This window comes from Tetrao urogallus (genome assembly GCF_951394365.1).
Source record: "Tetrao urogallus genome assembly, chromosome: 16".
NCBI lineage: Eukaryota > Metazoa > Chordata > Aves > Galliformes > Phasianidae > Tetrao > Tetrao urogallus.
Window position 1 is genome coordinate 13,820,993 of NC_136829.1, and position 24,891 is coordinate 13,845,883.

General features: G+C 45.9%; 1 protein-coding gene across 1 annotated transcript in view; it reads left to right on the forward strand.

The window, feature by feature from the left end:
- Positions 1–22,553, forward strand: part of NFATC2 (nuclear factor of activated T cells 2) — a gene marked incomplete at both ends in the record, with an annotated part of 75,388 nt that extends 52,835 nt beyond the window's left edge. Inside the window, one exon of the mRNA XM_079543226.1 lies at positions 22,498–22,553. Within this exon, the coding sequence (XP_079399352.1) occupies positions 22,498–22,553 (56 nt within the window). The remainder of the gene's footprint in view (positions 1–22,497) is intronic.
- Between the last annotated feature and the right edge of the window lie 2,338 nt (positions 22,554–24,891).

Here is a 24,891-nt window from a genome sequence, read left to right on the forward strand (position 1 = left end):
CTTGTGATCTTTCACAGACACTGAGGTGATGGTTCCTCAGCCTGGCTTGGCACGGGCGCGCTGCCCTGTCGCTGATGTTCACGTGTTAGGCAACGACTGTCCTGGTGTCTCTCGCTTCCCTTCTCTCCTCTTCCCTTCCCCCATCTTCCTCCTCCCTCCTCTTTGTTCTTCTTTCTCCATATTTCTGCTGACAGTCCAGCTTTCGACTCTTCCTGCATCTCTGACCCCTTCTTCTCACCTCTTGTCTTCTGTCTTCATGCTTAACACACACCCTTAATGTTCTGGACTTTGCTTCTATTCTGAGCTCTGCCATGAACTGCTTGTGTGCCTTGGGACAGCCCCTGCTCCATCAGTTCTCACTCCTGAAGCTGCTGCCTCTCAGAAGGGAGTACAGAATCCCAGTGTTTGAGCCTTCCTGGATGTGACCAGGGAAGAACATCTCGTAGATAACGCAATTACTTTAACACAATTATTTTACACATATATATGTACATTCAGACACACACATAGCTTTCTGATGAACTAGTGTAAAGAAGAATCCCCAGAGGAAGGGACTGTATGTGGAAAATAAGCAGCAAAATCTTTGCCTCGCAGATTCATTCCTCTTGTAAATACATTGGGAGTGAAGATAAGTGGTCGGGAAAACCTTCAGGGGACATCAGGAGATGCTGGCAAGACGCGATTTGTTTCAAATGCAGGTGAAGAAAGTAGGAAGATTGAGCTTCAGCCAAGGCCTCAATTTTGTAAAGCTCATCACCAAAACCAACCACTGCGGTACGAGTTGTAAAAAACTGATTATTTGCAACACCGTCCAAAACGTATTGGTGTTGACTTGCACAAGAGCAGAATGGAGAGCAGGCATGGCTGTGGCCTTGGGCACTGGCTGTGCTCCTGCTGCAGAACCAGAGGTTTCCTGCACAGCCCTGGGAAGCTGCTCAGCTGCCTGCCACAGCTCCCATCTGTCACACAGAGATACTGGGATGGTGTGAGAAGAGCAGGAGGAGGGTGAATGTATCACAGGCAAAGCATTCAGATGCCACATGATCTGAAAGTGTCCTGCAGAGGTTCAGTGTAAATGTGGTGTTAGGTCTTTCCATGTACAAATAAATGGACGTGTAGCTGTTGTTTTATCAAGCTGCCTGCCCCGGATTTAGTCCTTCTTTTAGCTTTAGCTGTCACACTGTGTGCTTTTTGCTTTACAAAGAAAAGTGGTTGTCATTATTCAGATGGTAACTATCAAACCACATCTGACGCTCAGAGCTGTCTGCTTGATATAGCATCTTTAAGTGATTTTTGGTGCACCAGTAATCTTTAATGGGGAGAAGCGAGGCAGATGCTTGTGTAGTGCAGTCAGATGATGATTGGCAGAGGTGTTTCATAGTCAAACTCATGCGTTCCAGAGAAAATTTCACATGCAGAAGAAAGTTCTCAGAAGGCTGGTCTGCAATGTGTGCAATGGCACGCCTGTAATTCACCGGCACTTTCCCCTTTGCTGTGAGCAATGTGTTCGTCCCCACCACAGTAACCATTGCCCTCACTTGGGAGTGTGTAAGATCTCTGCGTTTTCTTTTTGTGTTCTGTCATTCAACTACCAGAAAATCCAGGGTCTGAAATCGAATGCAATTCTTTTCTTTCCTCCATGGACAGGAGGATCTTTTTCTGAGCTTTTCTCTCTCTTCGCAGAAGGTGGTTGGAGGATTTATAGTTGTCTTCATCGTGCGTCTGCACTCGACAAATGCAGAGAAAAAGAGTGATCCAAGGCAGAGAGGGAAATGCCCTTGTTTCCCGGTGTTTTAGACAGGAGTGAATTTGCATGTTACAAATGAGCTGTGGTTCAGTGAGGGCAGCAATTTACATCATAAAAAGCCATGCTCTGTTTCTAATTAGAACTACTTTTCATAGAAGGTGTGGTCATTTCTGCTCAGACAGGGTTTTACCAAATGTGAAGCATGTTCATTCTCCGAAGCATTTTGCTCAAACACACCAGCAAAGCTGTGTATTCATCAGACTCGTTCCTGATGCTCTGACTGACTTTATTCCAGATCTTCTGTTCTCTGCTGGGACCTTACACCACTCACAGAGCACACTGCATGCTTCATTTTTGGATTGCTGCTGTTGTGTTTGTTCACATTAGGACTGAAGTCTTGCAGTCACATGCCAGAGTCCTGCTTTGCTGGGTGTGATATGAAAAAAGAACAAAAAGGTGGAAGGAGAAAGATTGCCATATCAAGAAGCAGGTCTCCTGTGTTATGTCACTGTTTGAAAATTCAGCCCCTTTTCAAGGCCGCTCATCTCCCAGTAGACTTTGTGAGTGACTGTCCTGCTGCCTAAAAACATGCAAAAGAAAACAAAGTGAGAAAAAGAAAAACCCATACATCTAAAATCAGCAGTGGAGGAAGGAAGAAAATGAATCAAGTGATTAAAACCATAGTTCCACTGGCACCTCTTTGTTCTCAAGCTCAGTAATCTGTAATTGGTGCAGTAAATGCCCACAGGCAAGTTGTGTTACAAAGCGTTTCCTGTTCAAAAGAACATGCAGGCTCCATTAGGAGACCACGGGCACAGCTGCCAAGAACTGACAGTGCAGGATGGGTGTGTGGACGCTCACTCGGTGCCTCGATGGGCAGAGTCCCACCAGCAACTGATGCACCAAGGCTCTAAGCCCTGGTCCACACGATTTGCTGCTGTTTGAAGACTTAACCAGTGGACAGTTATCAGCAGAAAGCCCCTAGTTTTCAGAAGGCATCAAGCAATTCTCAGTGATAGTTTTGAAATGCTGGCAGAGTCGCTTGAAAAAAAGAACTTGTTCATTCATTTAGGAGTTGAGAGCTTCTAAACCACAATAAAGTCCTTTCCCAGACTTGCTGTCCATTTGCTCCACGCTCGTGGCATTCCTTAGGCGGTCTGAATCACAGACAGCAGACAGCTCTTATAAAGACCATAGACACCCATCTGTTGGAAGACATCTGCCAAAATAGACTATATCCACTTTCAGTTTAAAGGGATAACAACAGTCACATTTTTCAGTCCAGTGACATTATTCGTTCAGTGCAGAGGAACACTAACAAACTGAGATAATTCCACTGCAGAAAGCAGCAGGCAAGGCTTCTCCCCTGCTCTTCAGACAGATGAAGTGGAGCACGGAGCTGCTGAGTGATTTGCCCAAGGTGATGCAGAATGCCACTGGTAAAACGGCAGCTGGCCTGAGGGATCCCAGGCTGCCAGGACCCCGTGTGCAGGCACAGGGGTAGCAGTGAGACAGTGAAGGCACAGCTCACTTGTGCCTACAGGAGGAATGGCAGAGCTGCTCTCTCCTTTTTTTTCTTTCCAGCAAACTCACTTTCTTTTTTACTGTTTATATCTAAGCATACTATCCACTTTATAGAACTGAATGATTGACTGCTGGCAGGGGTACATTGCCTGTCTCTGAGAACAGGTGTGGTTGTTAGAAACACCTTCGTTTCCTAGTGCACAGCACTAAAAAGTGCAGAGAAAGAGCAAAGCTGTCGTAAAGCAAGAGCAGGGTGTAAGAAAAATGAGTCAGTGGTCTTCCTGTCAGCTAGGAGTGACACTGAGTGTTCTGCACAGAGAGTCTTTCAGTTCAGTCAACGTTGTAACTGTTATGACTTTTTTTTTTTAAATGGAGGCTGTTAGAAATGAGAAATGTGAAGATAGGAAATGGTTTATAACAAAACTGTGCAAAGCCGGGTTAACTCCTAGAGTTACCATTTTGCATCGAACTGGGGGAGCGCTTTCTGGAAACCCTTCACAAGGCTTGTCTTAGGCAGCTTACCACATAACTGTGCTGGTTGAGGTGGCTGATATTTTTTTCTTTTGCTAACACAGCTATTATGGTAAGAGCCCTTGTATCGACACAGCTCTGTTGGTGTAAAACTGCTGCAATCAGCACGTCTGGTGCCAAGGTGGGAAGCACCACCAGCAGCTTTGCGGAAGGGTTCTGTAGCAGCACGGCCACGGCTGTGCAGGAAGGGTTTCACCAGCAGCACCAGTGCCTCTCAGCTGGCTGGACTTGTAGAGGTAGCTGCAGCCCATGTCATAGAATGGATTCCCACATGGGTTACGGTTGCACGAGCTCAGCTTTGCATGCTTACCACCTCAAAATGAATCCTGATGCCACTGCTCCTGCAAAGATGACGCAATGTGCTGGATTCATTTATTATGAAGATGTGTTGTTGGGGGGAACTGTTCCCCCTGGGAGCTACACCAGCAGCGAGGTGTGCTTTGTCCTCATGGTGTATTCTGTTGTCTCCCCTTTAAGATCAATTCTCTGTAATTGCTGTAAGTGTAACCAGTCATCTGCATTGCGTCCACATGGCAGCTCAAAGGTTTTGCTAGTTCTTTGTAATTTCATTGTGAGTCTTGGAATATTGATAGTGATTTAAAGTCCTTATGTGGGCAGCTGCAGCAAACTACGAGATTTTTTTCTCTTAGTGATCTTTTCAAGTTTTATCCAAGAAAAGCAACAACAACAAAATTAAAACTATGACCGTGTCTTGGTCTTCCGGGCGGGCAAAAAGGAAGCAGCAGGGATTGACTGCCCAATTTTTAAACCAATCTCATGGTTATTAGGTGCATGACTCACAAGCCTTCAGCACCTGTGTTTGGTGTTGATGCTTTTCACAGTTTCATTTGTTACGAATGCTGTTAGTGTTAAGAATGCTCGAAAGTGAGAAAAGAGTAGAGATGTTTTCTCCCCTGAAATGCCTGTATAATGGAGGATTCCCATCCTGCTGTGTGGGTCAGGGTGCAGGCAGCTCAGGCAGTTTTCAAACTGCGCTTCCAAAATATTGCAGGCAGGTCTAAAGAGCCCCATTGCATTGGAAGGTTGGGACAACAACTGCACATTTACTCTAACTGTTGTGAAATGAGATGCCTGGAGAAAGTAACCATCTTGAAGATACACGGCCTGGTTGTGGTGCAAAGTGAAAGGCAGTTGCAAAGCCTTCTGCTACAGAAGAGCGGCATGTTTCACACCAGCAGCGCTGCTGTGGCTGGGGCACCTGTGGCCCACGTAGCTTTCTGTCTCTCACAAGAATTATTCTGTCTCTCATAAGAATTATCACACTGTTGGTGAATAATTTAAAATTCATTTTTCTGCCACTAGCTTTTCATACTTCACTTCTTAAAAAATACCATTATTTATAGATGCCTAGCAATTTAAAATAAAAAGGACAAACCATCTGAATTTCCCATCAAAGGCAATGTCCTTATACAAACTCTGAGCAGCAGGAGCAGCTTTTCGGCCCGGCAGAAGGTGGTATGGCCTTACAGTACCCAGTCACTTTGTAATGCTAGTTACTCACCAGTTTCCAAGAGACTTGTATGCTCTAGCTTGGATGCAGTGCGCTGTTCGAGGAATTGTAAAAGCAGACTGGACAAATGCACAAGACAACCCTGCATTGGCTATGGGAGGCACTAAATGACCTAATAGGTCATTCCTGCTTCTGCGATCTGAAAAACAAGCACCACAACTGTAGTCACGCCAGCAGGGACGTCAGAGATAGGAGAAAGAAAGCAAATGCTCGAAGACTGTAATGTTCCCTTCCCGGCAACTAGCTTCTAATGTGAGTGTTCAGCCAGCTGCTAACTGTCACAGTCCTTCATTTTGTAATATAACTTTTTCTGTGTTTGCCGAGAAGAAGCCAGAGAAAGGTAAAAGCCAGCCTAAAATGTGTAAACAATGCAGTTGTGTCTGAATCATCTCTCCAAGTCCCCGTGCTTCAATTTTGCAAGCACAGAAGTCTGGGCGTATATCCAGCTGTGAATTTCACAGATGGATCCTCTCTTTAAAGGAGTCTGTGCAAAAACCTAAATCCAAGTATTCCCAGCTTTGGAAACTGTCCCATTCTTCAGTATAGGTGCGTGTCTGCTACAAATACCACAGTCTGCTTGGCAATTAAAACTCCGATCTCTCTATATTCACATGACTCATGGTTCGATAACGTTGACTTTGAAAACTTGGACCTGAGATAGATTTAAGCAGTGGATTACATTAGATATAAAGGAGTTAAATCTTCAGCTACTATAAGCTAGAGCAAAAGCAGTGAGGATCAAAGGACTTTGGGGGTGCTGCCCATGTGACTCAGCAGAGCAGCACTAATTCACTAAGTGAGAAACTGGTCTAATACTCTCCATCTCCCTGCAGGTTCTCTTAATCCACACAGTTCTCATTTTAATCAAGACACGTCTTTTTGTGGTTTTTTAATTTGGAAACTGTTTGCACTCCAAAACGGACTAAAGCCTGCCCTCAGCTGAACAAACACCATGTATTTAGAGTGAAAGTGTCATCGAACTAGATTTAGTGAGAAGACTGTTATTGGCTTCTGCCCATGGACACTGGAGTGATAGGTTTGCATCTGAGGGAGAATTTCCCACGTGGATAACTGGCAGGTGTGACAGGGGAGAACAGGGCACGGCGTCCCATCCTGCACTCTGGGCACGCTTTGGCTCGTGGCAGGGAGGTACTCAGCAGACCTGGTGTGCACCAGGGTGCAGCGCATGGCAGGGAGATCTCGCAGCTGTGCAGGGACAACCAGGTGACACTGTGTGGCTTCATCCTTTTTCAGTGCTTCTGTGTTGACGTGCTCTTCCTTCGTGCAAGGATGCTGAGCCTTTGTTTTTAACATGCAGAGGATAATTTGGAGCAGGGCAAAAGCACTAAATTAGACAAGTATGAGCTTGCAATCATTCCCTCTGATTATCTGTGCCAGGGGAGCCAAGTCAAAGATTCCCAAATGGTGGTGTGGTTTGGTGCAGTTTCTTAATGATGAATGACTTCATCATTCATGAATGAATCAAGTCAAACGTAGGACAAATAGTGAGACACATGAATGACTCTTATGACATTTGCAGTGTCTCAATCGGTGCTGATTTATTTAGGTGGTTTCTAAGTTTCTTAGGAAAGAGTGAGAATGACTAAATGAGGGGGGAACCACTTCAAAAGAAGGGGAATCAATGGTGAAAGTATTGTGACAGTTAAACCCCCCTGGGTTCAGTAGCTGTCATTATGAGCAATGCAGCATTGGAGATGTTGTCAGAGCGCAGCTCCAGGAGGCTTAGTAGCCCCAGGGCCAGAGGAGGCAGAGTGATGCACCGGGCACTGCTCTCCTGTCCGGCCAGACACCTCCTGCTGCCCGGGGGATGCTCACAGCCCCCTGGGGTTTCCCATTCCTGTGTGGAGGGAGTGGGCTCTGAAGGTGTCCATGGAGGTGCTGGTGCTGAGCGGTTCCTGCCCTCAGATGTTGTGTGCAGAGCTTCAGTCACACGAGCCACAGGCCAGCCCCCCCAGCCCAAAGTAAGTCTCGGCATTTCTGTAGCTAACGGTCACTGTCTGGCTGTCCTGTTGGCTTAGGTGTGTCCCTCAGTTCAAGGCCTTGGATATGCAGTAACTGTGTTTGTGCAAATTGATATTCGCTGAAGGCTGCCAATTGTCTGAAAATGTGGGCACTGGGCAGGTGCACAGAGCAGACTGGCATGGCTCAAATCAGACGAGGAGCAGGGCAAGTCAGAGAAGACTTCTGAGATGTATAGTTTTTAACTGCACTATGTCTTGTGTGTCTTTTTTCTTTAAAATTACATTAGTTTTTCCTTATCTGGTTTCTTCTTTACACATATGCGTTGGCTTTGAATGGAGTGCTGTCTTCCTTCTTGGAATGAGTACCAAGGTCCTATCAGCCAGCAGACAAGTCAAGAGGGCTGTTAGTGAGGAGGGCTGGCTTGGAGGAGTAGCAGATTTAGTGCTCCTCTGACCAATTCTGTCATGCAGAACAGCATCTCTGCTCTTCAGAAACCACCATCAAGGGCGAGTGGCTGTGCACAAGGCTGGAAGAAACCTCTTCTGCGTGCAGCATTCTCAATAGGCAGCGTCCCCCAGCAGTGCAAACCAGGTAGCCATTAATCCCAATTAGACTGTAATACTTACAAGTCTTTTGTCAAGTTGTGGTCAGTATAAGACATTCATTTCCTCCCATGCATGCAATGAGAGATGTGTGCAGCCGATGGCTGGGCTCTGGCAGGAGCCTCCTGCTGCCACACACGGCCACACTGCACCCAGGTGGCTCTGGGCTGAGGAATGGGAGCAGTCAGCCAAGGGCTGTGTCTGCCTCAGCCTCACTGCAGAGGTCGCTCTGCTCGTTGTGTGTCCTCACCAAAACCTCCTGAGGATGTCTCTGTTCAGGACTCGATGCTGATGCACAGCCGGCAGATGCACAGTGGTCCGGGGACTCCCTGGCTGTGGCACACAAGCAAAAATGCTTTGGCAGACAAAGAAATGAGAAAATTAACTTTCTCGTCTTCAGAAAGCAGTGCGCACCATCATGCCTGGATGGATGGAATTTGTTTTGATAGCAAAACAAGTTCTATGGAAACCATTGTGAACCCTGCAGTGAGGCTGCCCAGGAGAATTGGGGAAAGCCGCTTTTGTTTGTTGTGCTTGGCACCGTTTTGCTCTGGATGAAGATGCTTTAATTTTGTGGGGAGACCCAAGAGAGCATTCCTCTTTTTCCATACCAGAAAGCCTTCCAAGATGGCATAAGCGTCCCCTCTTTCCAGCTGCTCCTTTCCAAACACACTGTGCCTCCTAAAGATAGTCTTTACAGTGGCTGGGGCTGGTGGAAAACATGAAGCTTGCATGGATTAGCACAGGAATTCATTTGGGCTGACGAATTGGGTTTCCCTCTATAAACAGCACTAGTGTTTTCGTCTTCTGGACAGCACAGCAAACTTCACATCCTCTTGCTCCTCAGCCCGCCTCTCCCACACTGTGCATGCATCCAGCAGCCTGGTAACAGACACACGAGGTGCTGCTGCTGGGGGTGGAGAAGAGCAGGCCTTCAGCAAGGCGTTCCCAGTCTCCCCCCTTCTCAGATGGTTTTTTTCCAACCCTTTAAAGAGATAGTGTGATTATTTTGTTTTCTTGGTTTATTTTTGTTTCCAGGTAAAAGGGGAAATTAATCCCTTCTCCTCTGGTTTAGTGACCTTCCAAGCAGCCCACACTGTATGTTTGTGCATTTACTTTGCAGCTTTGTGTATCTTCAGCTATTATACACTTATCATCTGCAGGAATCTGGGATTCTCTAAAGAGGGTTTTGTCTGCTCCTTTTCCCCACAGACTTTGGTCTTTTTCTTTGCTCTTTTCCCAGTATTTCACACTGTTGTGTCGGATTGTGCTGACTTTTGTAGCCCCCATGGGTGTGAGTGGCCAAGGAGCTGTGTCCAGAATCCCAGCTCCCTGCCCCTCCATCCTTCCCTTTTCTCCCTCCCTGCTGTAAACCCTCCATCAAGCCCTTCCCTGGCATTCTTCTCAACATCCCTTCTGCAACAAATGCACTTCTGTAGAGCTCATGCTTTCTTTTATAGCTCACTGGGGTTGTTATCACCTATCATTGGTTCCCTCGGCAGTGCCAGTTTGCACTGAGCAGTGGTTCTGTCTGACTGTTCAGTCCTGGGTGATTTTGTCCAATTTACTGGGTATGGAATTAGAGTTGTGAGGACAAGAACTGGAGACTTGGGATTCAGCTGTCAAATGGAGGAGTGGTTTAAGAAGTAAAGCCCTATCTGTTAACCACACTTAATCACTGTAAACCCCGTTAAAAGTTCTTTCCTTGGAGGTAAGCCTCAGTGCTCTCTCCTACCCTTTAAGGCACTGGTGTAGGCATTGCCATACTTTCAGAACAAGCAGTTGGAGCATGTTGGAGTCAAGATGATGCAGTTGGCTGCAACTAAGATGTTTTCTCTGCCACATTATTTACTGTAGATGCCTGTTTGTGCAGGTCTTGACCACCACACTCTCCTCTGGTGAGGTTATGATGGAGTTCCCAGAAGGGTGATGAGGAAGCTGCCCCCAGGACGCCAAGGGGGGAAGGTTCTGGCCAGGACATGGGCTGTCCCACTTTAAGCAGGCTCACTGAGGTTTTGCAGCTGGAGCATCAGCCATGCTGAACCATGCAAGGAAAACAAAACCCATCCGATTTCCAAAATACTAACAGCTGGATGCAGATGACATTACAGAATTAAAAAAAAAGAAAAAAGCACAACCAAAGAAACCACTCTCATGTTATTCTCTCCCTGTTCTGATGCTGCCCCTGTGCAGCAGTGGGGCCAGATCAAGTGCCTTGCACATGCAGTGAACAAGAAAGGCAGTCAGGGGGTATTTCTGGGGTGCCCCTTTTGGGGGAGGGGAAATCCCCTCACTAGAGATGGCCAGCCCTTGGAACCATGAAAACTGCTTCTGTCTGCAGACACAAGGCTGCAGGCCTTTGTATCTTCAGCCCCTTCCAATCTCAGGCAGGGTCAGCAGTGACCAAACCCTCCCTGCAGCCTCAGCTGGCTATTGCTAATACAGTGGTCATTTACAGCCGAAGTATGAGCTGTGCTTTTCTTCTCAGTGCTGTTTGAAGCCGTACCTGGGGAAGATAGCCCACAGTGTCACCAGCAAGCAGGGGAGCAGCCTCCATGCCCACAGCTCCTCAGGGATGCTGGCACCTGGCTGGGCCATGGGCTGGAACTGCTCCCAGGGCTGTCAGCATGTTTGGGGCAGTTGTCAGCTCTGCAAGGCTCCTTTTGCCTTCTTCCAGAACCCACTGCAGCCTGAGCCTGTTCTGAAGTGGTCTTGGCTTTTCCTGCTTAAACTTGAACAAGATTTATCTTCTTGGCTGCAAAGGGGGAGGACGCAACCTCTTGAGTAGAACATTTTCATTTTTAGGTCTCTTGAGGGGGTGTTTTTGTAGCACATAACATCTTCTCTCTCCTTTACTGAGTACCTGTGAGTTTTCCTGATGCTGGGCTCAGGCTGGCAGCATGATGCAGTGTCACTGAGTGATGGCAGCAGGAAGGTCACATCATGATGCTGCACAGATGCACTGTGAGCCCTCCTCATGGTGATGCAGGAGGCAGCACGACCACCCCACCAACAAATCAGTCCTTGCACCTTCCCACCTCTGGGTATCCCAAAAGACAAACCCTGATTCCTTTTGTAAGACTCCCTTTGTTGTTGGTTGCCAAACTTTTTTCTACCTTCTGTGCCAGGGAAATGCCAGTACATCCCAGGCCAGATTCTGAGAGGTGATGTCTCTTTGTGTCTTTGTGTATTTTTTTTAATTGGGCAGATATCTCATCCACAGGGATTTAGTTGAGAGTAAGCTACCAAAATACCTTTTCAGATCTGGCCTTTCAGAAGATAACAGTGGCTTCATATGGTTTCATTACGCTGTGTGTGTATTAGCTGGGGCATTTCATTCATGTTGGCAGTCACCGTCCTTCTGAGACCACTCAGAAAGACATGCAGTGATCTTGGCCTTCAGATTTGCTACTGCTGTGTCTTCCAGCTGTCTGTGGCTAGTTCGCCAACTGCAAGACAGTGTTCCCATTCAGTCTGTGTTCTTCCTAGCTGAAGGAATGGCCTGCCAATTGCTTTTGAATGTGTTCTGTAGTCCGATGAGATCACATCGCACATAAGAAAGTTTTATCTTTATTTTAGGCAAGAGGGTGTTTTATCATAGTGTGGTTCCAAAGCCTTCGTCTTTGGCTTGGAATTCACCCAGGAAGTGTAGCAATGGGTGGTTAAATGCAAACTAATAGGTTCAATATGAGCTACAGATGCAGAGCTCGTGAGCTGGCTGTGCAAACTCGTGTATAGAGGAGAATGTTGTCATACAGCTGATGAGAACTTGGAAGGGATTAGGACAGACTTGCTAGGTACTTGCAGCATGCTCCTGAGATGTTGCATTTGAGCAAAGCATTTTGCATCCTGCCTGGGCTGTGCGAGAATGCACACAGCTCAGAGACCTCACAATTGGAAAATTTGGGATGGCTCATTAGATCCTGGGAAGGATTCCCTAGGGCAGTTTCTTTGGGTGGTTGTTCCTACAGCTTGATCTAGAATTAGGATGGAGGTCTGCAGATAACTGAGGGCTCATTTTTGAACAAGTGTAGGTTATTGTGATGAGAATAGGAATAGCCCTGGCTGCACTTCAACTGAAGATAATCACTTCAACAACATATGGATACGGAAAAACTCAGTTCTCTGAGTTTCTCTGGTAACTTATAACCCCTCTGTTCTCCTCTTCTCCTTCTTTTCTTTTCATACTGAAAACAAAAATTTTATCATTCACACTGTTGACTCAGATTGAAAGTTGTAAGTCTATGGATGATGCAGACACATTTTTCTGATGCTCTCAGGCTATTTCCCGTCAGAGGCTCCTGGCCTTGAGGTGAGATGCAAAGTCAGTTACAGCGTCTGCTCCACATACTCTTCTGCACTCCTTTTAGTTATAGGTGTTTCTTAAAATTACTTCTCCCTCTCAACTCATCACAGTCTGAACTGCGCATACACTCCACAGTATTAGCTATTATTTTTATTATTAGATTTTGGTATGGTAAAAACCCCTCATGGCTGAGATCTCCCTTGTGACATACGCTGCCTTGATCCAATGGAGAAAAAGTTCTGCCTCTCAGGGCTTGCAGTCAAAGCCCAAAATAAAAGCTAACAGATGGATGTGTGCAGACAGGCAGCGTCTGGTGTGTGGCACCTACTTAACACTGTTATGTGAATTGTAACACTGTCAGTAACCACTTAAATATATTGAATGGTCTTCCCAGTGAACTGGGGACTGGTAGCTTTAAAAAGTTATTTGTTCTGTTGTCCTGGAGCACTGTCACAAAGACCCCCCAACCTCTGGCCATGCCCACACCATTCTAACTCTTGCAAAGCAATGCTCTGAACAGAACTCACCCTTTGATGCAAAGGGAGAAGGTCCTGCCTCCAAGCAGGCACTTGCTGAAGGATGTGGAGTTGTGATAGAAAAATATGTAATATGTAGTAGTACATAAAAGTAATTTCATGCTCCCATTCTCGGTGTTTTTCACTAAGGGTTCCTACTGCCCAAAAATCCTCGTTAAAATAAGGTACATAAACATAAGCCTTCTTCACACTTAGTGTTCCTAAGTGGTTTGTGAAAGGTGAAAGCAAAGTAATTGCAAACAGAAGGATATTTGCATGCTTGTTGCATAGGAAAGCTTAGTGCCTCTCAAAATTGTTCATAGGCCACGTGTGCATCTCTCCTGCTACCTTGGGACAGTGGTTTTCTGCTATTTTCTTCTTAGAACCAGCTTCAACATTCAGACACGTTCACAGGGAAACCTGGTTTGCTGGACAGAAGCAGATTCTGCAAGTATCCACAAACTCTGCAAAGTTAAGACACACCAAAGATAAGGTGCCAGAGAATCAGAGCCAGTGAGTAGTTCTCTGGATTAACAGACATAAGCACTAGTGCTCAAGGGAGGAAAATAATTACATTATTGACTGTTTGTTCTCTACAAAACTGCCTGAAGGGAAGGGTAGCGCAGTTTGTTTCCCCTCAATTAAATATTTGTTAAATGGCTCGTTTCCCTTCAATTAAATATTTGTTCTGGAAGTTCCTTTATGACAGAAATATGAAAAGCAGCAGCACTGCCTATTCCTGTTACTTTCAGCTAATCCTGACCACACTGAAACTGCTCTTCAGTTCCTACCCCCCCATTTATTTCCTGTTAAAAAAACCCAGCTTTCTCCCATCCATTTTTTTTTTTTTTTTTAAACGTTTCACTGAATGACTCACATCACCTCTCAGTAAATAGGTTAAATCTAGGAGAATGATGAAACTGCAAAGTGACATGTGAATAAGCAGCGCTATTGCTTGCGTGCCTTTCCTGCCAGCAGTTGCTATTTAGAGGCACTGTAGTATCTGAAGATTTCATTGGTGTTCAGACCATGAGGCGCAAGCTGCTGTAGGAAAAACTCATCACCAAGCTCCTTTGGTTTTGCTGCTTTTAATCTAGAAGAAATGTCTGTTAGTACCGAGTGGCATTGCTTTCCTCAGCAGTTGTGTAGCAAATTCAGGTCCAGCGTGCGCAGACAGAAGTAGATGTGAGCACAGCTCAGCCTGGAGCTCCGCAGCAGCCACAGAGTGAGCAAGCAGAGACTGCTGCCTGCTATTTCTTAAGGCTCAGTCCATCAGCGTAGTATTTCTGTATTTCTTTTGCCAACTAGCGTTGTTTAAGAAAATGAACTTCATCTCCTTCTGGTATCAGTTTTTGTTTATTTATTTATGATGTGAGCCTTCTGCTTGGAATATTTTGCTCGGTTTCACTGCACGTTAACTAAAACTAAATAAAACTTCATCTTTTCTCAGTAACTTACTATCAACTAGAGAGCCAACTGCATGACTCAAACACGTGTCCTTCCCTTATGATTTCAGCCAAAACTCTCTGGCATTGGAGTACTGCAGAATGAAAGTCATATCTAAATATATGTGAGCAGAAAGAAAGTCAGTTAAAAAAAGACTTTGTTATGGAAAGCTACTACAAACCAAACCCACGGTGGCCTGGAGTTCCTCATCACACCCAGGCTGATCTAGTTTTCCACTTTCAAGGTACGCTTCCCAAAGTGGCTGCTGACACAGAAGAGCTGCACAAAGCTGTCAGCCCTGCTCCAGCCCCGTGGTGCTTTACTTAGTGACTGAGCAGACAAAGGGTTGACCTAGGAACTAAACAGAATATCTATCATCCTTCTAGCAAATTTAATACCTGGAGGTGTACTTTTCTCATAGCCAGCTGGTACAGATTCTTCCTCCATAATGTAAACAGGGTTTGCACCTATCTTACTATCTTCAGATTAAAAACAAAGATATTTGGGTACTGAAATCCATCAAGCAAACAGGAAATCACACTCAGGAGCACGATTAGTTCTTTCTCTTGCTGCTCCAGTCCACAACACTGGAATGAGAGAGCCGGGGCGTTGTGTGCATATGTCCTACAATATCACAACCCGCTCCCTGGAGACGCTGCCCAGAAAGCTCAGCTCCATGGTTTCTAATAGATTGGCACAGGGATTCCATTGAATTAACAGCAGAAACCAACATGGCACCTGATGAACCTTACAGTCCCTTCAGCTCACCATAACACAACGCTCGGCACCTGTTCCTCCAGGACAGTGTATCATTTGTGCACTTTTTGCACTTCTGGTTTCAGCTCCTTTATTATAGGGGTCTCCATAAACTGGTCTAGCAAGGAATTCAACAACCCGTTAACACCCAGTTCTCTTCTTACTGATTAATTGTGTGAAAGTCCTTTGGCCAGGGAAGTATAGTGATTTTTTTTTAACTAATCACTTACAGGTTCAGGTGCAATTTATTACTGATTTGCAAGATTGTAACTATTTGTGTAACAAGCTGAAGTGAAGCATGGCAGAACAAGAGGGGCACCCTACAGCTCAATGCATGGCACGTGGTGCAGGGAGAGCAGCACGGATTTCCCATTAACTCCACCCATGCACCCCACTTTGCTTTGTGTTGCTGAGGAAAAATTTCCTGGAGGGAGCAGTTTGCAGAGTAACAATTTCTGCCCAGGGTTATGTGTGAATAAGCAAACACAGAGGGATGCCTGTCTGAAAGGACTCTCGGGCTGCCTGTGGTCCTGCAGTAGCTGCCTGCTTCTCCCAGCAGTACTCAGCATCCCCAAGACACAGCATCCCCAGGGTGAGGGCTGCTCCTCACTCTGCTGCCTTTGGGTGCCATAAAATGAAGTCAGAATACATAATGATTTTTGAAGTGCTCTTGGTTGGTTCAACTTTGATCATCCTAATAGAAATTCAGCCTGGATAGGGCTGTGAGCAGCCTGGTCTAGAGGGAGGTGTCCCTGCCTATGGCAGGGAGGTGGAACTACATGATCGTAAAGGTCCCTTCCAAGCCAAACCGTTCTATGGTTCTATCATTCTTTGAAATACTCAAAATTAAGTTTTTTAGAGATACTGAGCGCTCCAGTCTTGATTGACGATTATGGGTTTGAAGATGTTATGTTGGTGTCTTACATTGGTGCCTACTAGGATGTTCAGGGAGCTCAGCGAGCTCAGCACCTCATGCCTTTTGTAGATTGGGATTCAAGCTACCTAAGGGCTTTAGAACATCCTTTAACACTCTCTGCTATGTCCACACACTCAGTGTAGGCTCATTCTGTGCAGGTCATCATCACTTCAAGCTCTTTTTTCTGTTAGCAAGGCATGAGGTATTTAAGTTCTAAGTGTGACCTTTACAGTCTTCTTGCATCCTTCAGCCTCAAGTAGACCTGGACTAGATCTGATCCTCTGGGAGTATGCTGGGAATGACCAGGGCCCTACAGCAAGATGGGGGCACTGCAACGCTCCCAGCAGTAAAGTCCTGCTGTCCCACCACGTACTAACCACTAGGTCATGCTTTTTGCTCAGTTTTAACACAGACATAGCACAGCAATTGGCTTTTGATCTTTTCTGGAAAAGAAACCGTACCGTGAAAGCACTCAAAGTCCGTAAGATCTCTGGGGTGGTGCCACAGACAGACCTGTGCACTGAGTATTTCCTTCTTGATATTCCTGGTGTACAGTGCATTTAGGACACTGGGTGGTTATTTTTAGCAGAAATGCTAAATGCTCTTTTGCTGCAGATGCACCCAACTTCCTGTTAAAGATTTAGGGTATCATAGATACTGATCTTTTTGCATCTGTAACACTATAATGTGAAAAGCAAAGCAATAATAGCAAAGCGGCACAACCCTGGGCTTCAGCAAATGAGAACAAGCCCAAATACAGCAGCTGTAGACACAGAAACAAAGGAAGAAAAACTGCTTACCTTTGGAAAGCCTCCAGGATGCAGGGATCTCCTGTGAGATCCTCTTACCTCTACTGCCAACCCTTAAATGAGGGCTGCTGAGGGGTGGATCCTGGCTCCAGCCCTTCCATCACTCAGTGAATTTCATGCAGCTGAGCTCCCCTGGTCAGGCCCTGCCTTCCCACCAGGTGCTCCATCACTGCTTCAGGCCGAGACTCAGCATTTCTGCTGCAGCATCTCATTCTGGAACCACACTGAAATATCAGGGAAGGATTTTCGAATGTTATGAGTGCGATCTAGATCCTGCAAATCACAGAGAGTTTAGCTGTTAATTTCAGTTCAGACAGGCTTCAGCCAAAAGTATGTATTTTATTTAGATTCTGTTTTCTGTTATTTAGATTTCTGTTTTTAGATATCTATATCATAATGTTAAATTCATGGAAAGATGCCGATGAGTTTTGAGTCTATTGAAACTCTCGCAGCATGCATCCATCGTAAGACTCAAATCAATTTGGAGCCATCTTAGTTTGGTATCACTAACTTCTTCCAACTTCTTCCATCTTCATAAGTAACAGAGATGGCACGATTGCTGTTGAGCCAGATTGTGCTAAAGCAGTTGATAGTTTACACAGATATCAGATTGTAAACAGGACAAAAAAGTTCCAGGATGCTTCTACTGACATCATTTTAATAAGGAATGAAAACCTTTGGAGTGGCAGACACGTAATGAAAGTTAAACCTCACAGCTGAGCACCCCTTGGCCGTTATACGTCCCAGTTTTCCAGAAAAAGCCTTTCATTGCTATTGATTTATGAAGACACCTCCCCACCCTCCTTTTTTCCCCAGTTTGTAGGATTTGGGCTCCTTTGCCCGATACACCTAAGCTTGTATTTACCAGTCAATTAGTTGCTCTTCTTACATGTGCAGAGGCTGATTTTCCAGGATGCAGAGTACAAAATAGGCTGTGTACTGCGTGGTGGGTTCCAGTGTTTGATACGTGGCTGCACAGTCTGAGAGAGCCAACTAAAATATTTCTCTTCTATATATAGTCACCTGAAATCCAGCAGCAAAGACACATCTGAGACCTGCACTCAAGACTAGCTTACTTCTTAAGATGTACTTTTTCCTCCTTACTATTGGAATATTTTTTAAATTTCCACGTGGTTTTGGATGAAGTGCCAAATGCTTTCATGATAAATTTAAATCTAAAAAGACAAGACAGAAAAAAGCAATTTTTAATATCGCCACTTGATGAGAAAAAAATCGCTTTTATTTGTGTTTGAAGGAAAGACCGTAACTCTCCTAACTTCTTTAGGCATATCTGTCCTGCTCCTTGCAGTCAAAGCAAGGTCTAATTTACACAGCCACTGTGCTTAGATCTCTTATTTGAAAGAAGGGACTGACTTTTGGTCTGGCATAAATGTGTCACGTTTTATTGGGGCCACGAGGACGATCCCATCAGTGAGTTTTGCCAAAGGCAGCGACTGCTCTCTGACTTGGCTTAGGAGACGCTCCGACCTCCTGCACTCCTGAGGCCTCGGGCCAAACTGCCAGCATTGCTCTTCTGTATTGTGATCAGTGCAGGTCTGTATTTTTTTGCATACTTATTTTTAGATAATATCAGTTGAGAAAAGAGGGGAAAAAAGGTAAAACCTCGTGCTGGATCTGAGCAAACAGAAAGGTCAGCGGTTAAGTTCTGCCTTATGTATTGTAAATGCTGAAATGTCCTTTTGATAAATTAAAACACTGAATGAAAGAGTAGCTGAACGCTAGCATTTGGCCTTGCAACATAGGTCAAAGGTTACTTTTTTTTCTCAAAAATGGTTTTGCAAATCTTTTTCAGAGCTGATAGATACACACCTTAGCTGGATACAAAACATTATATGAAAAAGAATGACTGATCTTTGATCCAAGCAATCAAAAAGAAAGGTAATTGGTATTTTTCTGCCTTTTCTCCAGCTGTGTGTTTCTCCTAACCTTTATTTATTTATTTTTTCAATTAAAAAGTCATGCCCCTTTTTATTTGGCTTAGAGAGTTTAAAATCTCACTTGATTTAATTTTTTTCTCATTCTTTTTCTTCCCCACATGCGTACCACGGAGCTGTCCTGAATTAGCTGGGCCTTGGTGGGCAGGGAAGGAGAGATGGGGCTGCGCATGCGGGGCTGAAGCATCCTGCTGCTCCCAGGCGGCAGCTAGGACGTGGTTTGTCTCCATGGCACGCTAAAAGCTCAGGGTTCAACTTTCCGGTCCCTGAAACGCCATCAGGCCTTCTGCACGTGTCTCGTGCCGCACGCGTGTGAAACGCTGCCTGGCTGTATTAGCAGAGCAAATGTGGAATAGCTGGGATCGCTGCCCAGCAATGTGGTGCAGGGTGGAACCCATGGAGGTCAGCTTTGCCCCTGATGGGACCCTCACTGCTGCAGGATCCTAAGACCCCAGACGCTGCCACGGATACAGTGCAGTGACAGCGTTGCCTCCACTGGTGTTATTCCAGACACATGTGTGGAATGACACAGTAAAGTTGTTATTGCAATGTGTTTGTGGATGTGTGTGTGTGCACGCATGCATATGAGTGTGTGTGCATGTATAATCAATTACAAGGAGCCTGACTCGTTGCCAACTAAAATTGGAGACTTTTCTCTGTCTCTGGACTACTAGTCGAAGCTCGGATTTAATACAACCCACTATCATCCCACAAGTGAATACTCTCCAGATTTCTATCTGAGAAGATGCAAATTAGAGTCTTAAACATCTCTGAGGACTGGAGCCTGAGAGACTGACTCTAACCCATCAAAGCTGAGTGCTTAGGACAAGGGGGAACAGTTTTTAAGTAAAAGAGAGGAGGTTTAGGTTATGTGTAAAGAGGAAATTATTTACTCAGAGGGTAGTGAGGCCCTGCCACAGCTGCCCAGAGAAGCTGTGGATGCCCCATCCCTGGAGGCATTCAAGGCCAGGCTGGATGGGGCCCTAGGCAGCCTGATCTGGTCAGTGGCTGCCAGCCTGTGGCAAGAGGTTGGAACTGGATGGATGGGCTTTAAAGTCCCTTCCAACCCAAGCAATTCCGTGATTCTAACTTACACTTGAGAGACATTTTAACCATGTTACTGAAAGGAGATCTATGGGATCTCAGAATAGCAAGTTCAGTGCATGATCTCAGCTTCCTCTGAAGTGCAGATACATCTCAGTTTGCTCATTTTGTTTACCCTGCTATTGAAACCCAAGTCAGTGAGATTACATCTCAGTCTGGATCCACGTGCTCCCAAAATCTGAGATGAGTGATGCCACCAGACTATGTGGTAGTGACTCCAAGCAGTCTTGGAATCCATTTCTCCAAACATGCATATATTCATTGGATTAAGGGGCTCTGGTTGTAAATCAGGACTTTCCTTGCTGGATTTACACAGCCTTCCCTTGGAGCGCTAGCACAGCCCAGCCTTAACCGCCCCTCCTTCCCTGTGCCACATGGATTTAGCAGGAATTCAGGGTGCCTACAGGGCATTGAGGCCAACTGATAACAGGGACTGAATGATAATCATTCAGAAACAACAAAAATCCAATTTGCAACTTGCAGCAGCTCACACAGAGGGAACCCAGCTGTGCACTTGAGCGTGGTCCTGCAGCACTTCCACAGAGTTTGCATTCCACACCGTCCTGCTGCAACTGGAGCTCTTTTCAGATTGCTGTCCCTCTATAACCTCAGCCCACAAAACCTGCTGCTGACCTCCAGTGCAGCACGCAGGAGGGAAAGTGAAGCCCGCAGGCTGGGTAAGCCCATCGCTGCACCATCCCAGCTGCCTGGGGCTGTGAGCTGGACCGCCCTCAGCAGGCTCGTGGTCTGCTGCTGCTGCTTTCACTTCACACCACGCTCAGCCCGGGAAGCAGAACCAAGAAGGGACCCCACAGAAGGTGTAGCAAGCCAATTTAATTACCTGCTCCTTCACCTGACATTAACCCTTCTTAGACCAAGATGACTGTTGGCTCTGATGTTTCCATTAGTTGTGGCTGCATTAGAAGAAAGGAAACTTGCACGGCATTTTTGGAACGCTGGCACGTCAATAAATAAATTGCCCTGCAGTCTCAGCCCACTCGTTTTTAGAAAGGAAATGACCCTGTGAGAGTGGGTGCCCACTTCTTTTACCTCACTGCTATTTTTAGCTGAGACGCTGAAAAATTTCCATTGAAGACCTGCTCCTCTCATTTCCTGGGTAGAGCAAACAGGAAGCTCTTCTGACTGAGCCGCAGCAGGGCTCGGCCTGAAAGTAGACCAACCTCACCTCCCTCTGGTTGCTTGCTGGCACTGCAGCACACCGAGCGCGGCTGTGATGTGCTTCGTGCGCGCGGCTGCACCCCGCCGGCTGGGGCGGAGCAGAAAGCTGGGCAGCAGGAGAGGGCAGGCTGTTCTTGGCACGTGTGCTCTGCAGCAGGCACCGACTGGTTGGAATCAGGCGTCTCCTGGCTGCAGTGAGAAAGAAGAGCTGAAATCCAGGCTGTTTGCACAGGGATTTTTGAGCTCGGAGGGTGGAAAGGGCCGTCCTTGTGTCACAGCACGCAGCAGGGACCAGGGCAGCTCTTAGCCCGTGAGGAGTGCAGGCAGCCGCAGCGGCGCTGTACAGCGACAGCGTGGAGCTTCGCATTAAGCAGATATTTTATGCTTTTCTGGGATAAGTTCCACTGCTTATAGAGAGATTTCAAACTAATAGCCATACCTCTTAAAAATTATTGCATGTGCTCTCCCAGAGATAGCCAGAGATTGGGCACAGTATTATAATAGCGATAAACTGCCACTTCTCATAAACGTTTCTTGTTTATTTGTAGAACTGTGGAGTCTTACAGCTGCATACCTGTCAGTCAGCTTGGGTCAGGAGTTGCTTTGTTTTGAATTAGTCTGTGGCTTAGCATCGAAATAACAATGGGAAAAATAATTTAGATTTGGAGTCTGAAGCCTTAGAAAATTTGGCTTTTTTTTTTTTTTTTTTTTTGACAAATTTATTAGAGAAAATAAGCAGTTTCCAGATGGAGGATCCCCCCAGTGAATGCAGCACTGAGGAGCTGCATGGAAACAGAGTCCCAAAGCAGGCAGTTCCAGAGTTTTGCATCAAAGCACTCATCTTCTAGGTCTCTCCTAACAAAGTCGCTGCCTAGATAGAAAGGTTGTGCTACGAGGGACCTGGCACTGTTGTTCAGGTTGTTTTACACAGAGAATGAAGTGATTCGGTGCCTTCTGTTGAGCCTTACTGGCAAACCTGTCCCAGCCTCTCAGACTGTTAGAGCAGTGCATTGAAATTTGTTTCTGCTGCAGTCTGCAAACAAACTAGAACAAAAGTGTGGACCAAATAGAGGCACCGGTGGTGTTTCAAAAGAAAAGAAACACAAAAAAGCCAACAGCTGAATTGCAGCCTCTGTCTGTTCAGCACTACCCACTTTATTTCCTCCAAGTCAGGCCCTTGTCTATTCAGAATATTCTGATTTCATCCTAGACAGAAATGTTACCGTGTTGAGATGCTTACACCTTGGTTTCAGTTTGCCCGGATGAAGGAGCTGTCTGTGACAGAGGGCTGTGCTACGCAGGGGATGCAGTGTGTGCCGGGGACATGGAACAGGTTGCCGGTTGTGTTTCTGTGGCACTTGAAGCATGCCGAACACCACCTCAGCCCCCTCTCTCCTCTCCTTCCCTCTTGCTTAACAAAAGTGTGTGGCATGGATTATTCGGCCGACGTTTTTTTTTAGTTTTAATCACGAAGTTACAGTAAGAATAGAGAGAGGATGTTCTGAATTAACAGCAGACTGCCCAAGGACTGCTTTTACTTCCCGTGACTTTGAAGTGCTCTTAACATTTCTTCCTCTTTCTTTTATTTCACAGTTAACGAAATTATCAGGAAGGAATTTTCTGGACTCCCTGCCAGAAATCAGACATAGAAGAAGATTTGTGAGACAGCTTCTACCAAATCCTTCCATAACTGACCTCTTAGATCCTTCCAGTGCCCCTGCAACCTCCTGCTTCCTTAGCTGTTCATCTCAAGGCACCAGTTCAATGCAAGGAACAATGTACTGGCATCAAGCTGACAGCCTTGACTAAGCAACTCGCCACCTCTCTCTGTAAACATGGAAAAGGGCACCCTTCCTTTCGTCCAAAGATCGCATTGTTCTCATGTAACAGAGCATCTGTCTGAGGAAACACTTCAAGCCTGCTGCAAAAATCTAGCTATGTATCGATGCATCTATCTCAGAATAAGGGAGAAGTAAGATGGCACTCCTGAAGGCCACACAAAGCAAGGGAGGTTATATATTAGTCTTTATTTGGGTGGGGTGGGAAACAAGGGAAGAAAGAGTAATATATTCCGCAAAAGAGCAGCGCTGCGCAGCTCACTAACAATGACTTGCCTTCCAGGTCGCAAAGCCCTTCTGAAAAATTCTGTTGTAGGAAACTGAGGCAGCTCAAGCTCACTCTGCCTTTATCCAGTCTGGGAGCAGAGGTTGTATTTTCTCACCCTGAGCACCGTGATCAGTATTTCAAGCAGTAGACGTCAACAGAATCCGGCAATTTTCTCCATTTTTTCTTGTCAGATTGAACAGGGATTTGGTGGAGAAGGATGCTCTGGAGAGCCAGTAAAAAGAGCAGTTCAGCAGCTGCTACACCTGTCTCAAGGTAAATGAAACCCACGTAAACAGAGATGAATGTACAGGAGTCACAGTAAACCCAAATATTTTATGACCTGTCCTCATTTAGGCAGCATACGAACACATCTTACGTATTTTCTCCCCAATAAATTGCTGCTGTTTCTTCTCATGTAGAGCCCGCTGTTGGCTGGTACTTTGTCTCATGTAGCAGCTGTAATGTTTAACCACACAAGCTGCAGAGGAAAATAATTGCATTTCACAGAAGCTGTATGTTCAAGAAAAAGTATACACTTTTAATACTCTATCTTCAGCACTGCAGAGCTACCAGCAGCTTCTGGAGAGGTTAAAATTCCATGTGAGGTAGCATGTAAGGTTTTGCTTTGTGTGTTTGAATGTAATGTACTGACAAATGCTAATCACAGTAAGAGCTACCTGCAGCCTGCAGCCGTACAGCTAGCAAGTTTGTAAGATTTCAGTGCATCTCTGGTACCCCAGTGGGATGAAAGCACACCTGGAGTGACTGATCTCTGCAGTAAGGGGCTGCTGCTCTGTGGGCAACAGTGGTTTGTGAATGAGGAAAGCTGCGTTGTTATGGGCGCTGAGCCTGAACTCGTAGAAAACACAGCAAACCTGCCCTGTTCTCAGCTGCTTCACAGCAGACTTCAGCAGTGTGCCCACGTGCTCACAGCAGCCACTGGGTCATGTGAATATTGAAGACCAGCAGAGCAGCTGCCTGGTTTGTTCCCCAGTACTGCAAGAAAGATGCTTGCACCAATCCCACAGCCTTCTGCAGGAATAAAACTGACGCTGCGGTGCCTTCTGCATAGTTTAGTTATTGTTAAACAGCATTTATACTGCACAGCACTTCAGCTGGTTCACACGCCTCAGATGAGCCACTTTTTCAATTGTTTTTAACCTGCCGTGTTGTTGAAATCTACCACCCGTCATGTATTTTTAATGCATTTTAATGGATTTTTCATTTTGAAAACTTGCTAATGCCAACAGTTGCCTGTCAGAAATTCTTTACCGCAGCTGAGCAAAAGAAGAGCCCAGATGGGTCTCTTGGCTTGGAAGGACCAGAAATGGCCATCTAGTTTTCCCTGATCCAACCTCTAAGGGTAAGACAGGAGAAATGAAAAAAAACAAAAATCCATTCAGAGCAAACCAAAGTCCCCAGGTAACTGACAGAAACATTTCTTTTGCTGGATCTCAAATGAAATACCAAAGAATGTGAGCTTCTTTCCAAGTCGGGAGCTCTTGCTGCTTTGCTGGTGGCTGTCAGAACACAGCTGGCCGTGGCAGTGCCCTCTGTCAGATCCCACACACCGAATCCCCAGCAGCCCTCCCTGCAGCATGCAGTTGCACTACGTGTGTTTGTGCTGTTGACTGATCTTGTCAATTTTTGTCCCCCAGTGACCATTTAAACATCTTTCTCCCCTTGTTGCTCTGAGGCATAGCCGTATAAAGCAGACAAGAAGGCATGGAGCCTTGCAGAAGGCAGTGAGCCCTCAGCAGGAGCCACGCAGGCTGACCCCGAGCCCTGCAGGGCTCCTGAGCAGGATGTACCCTCACCTGAGCATGAACTGGAAGGTCGGATGCATGCTGCTCTGGGCTGTTCTTTTGGGCAGTTTGCTTT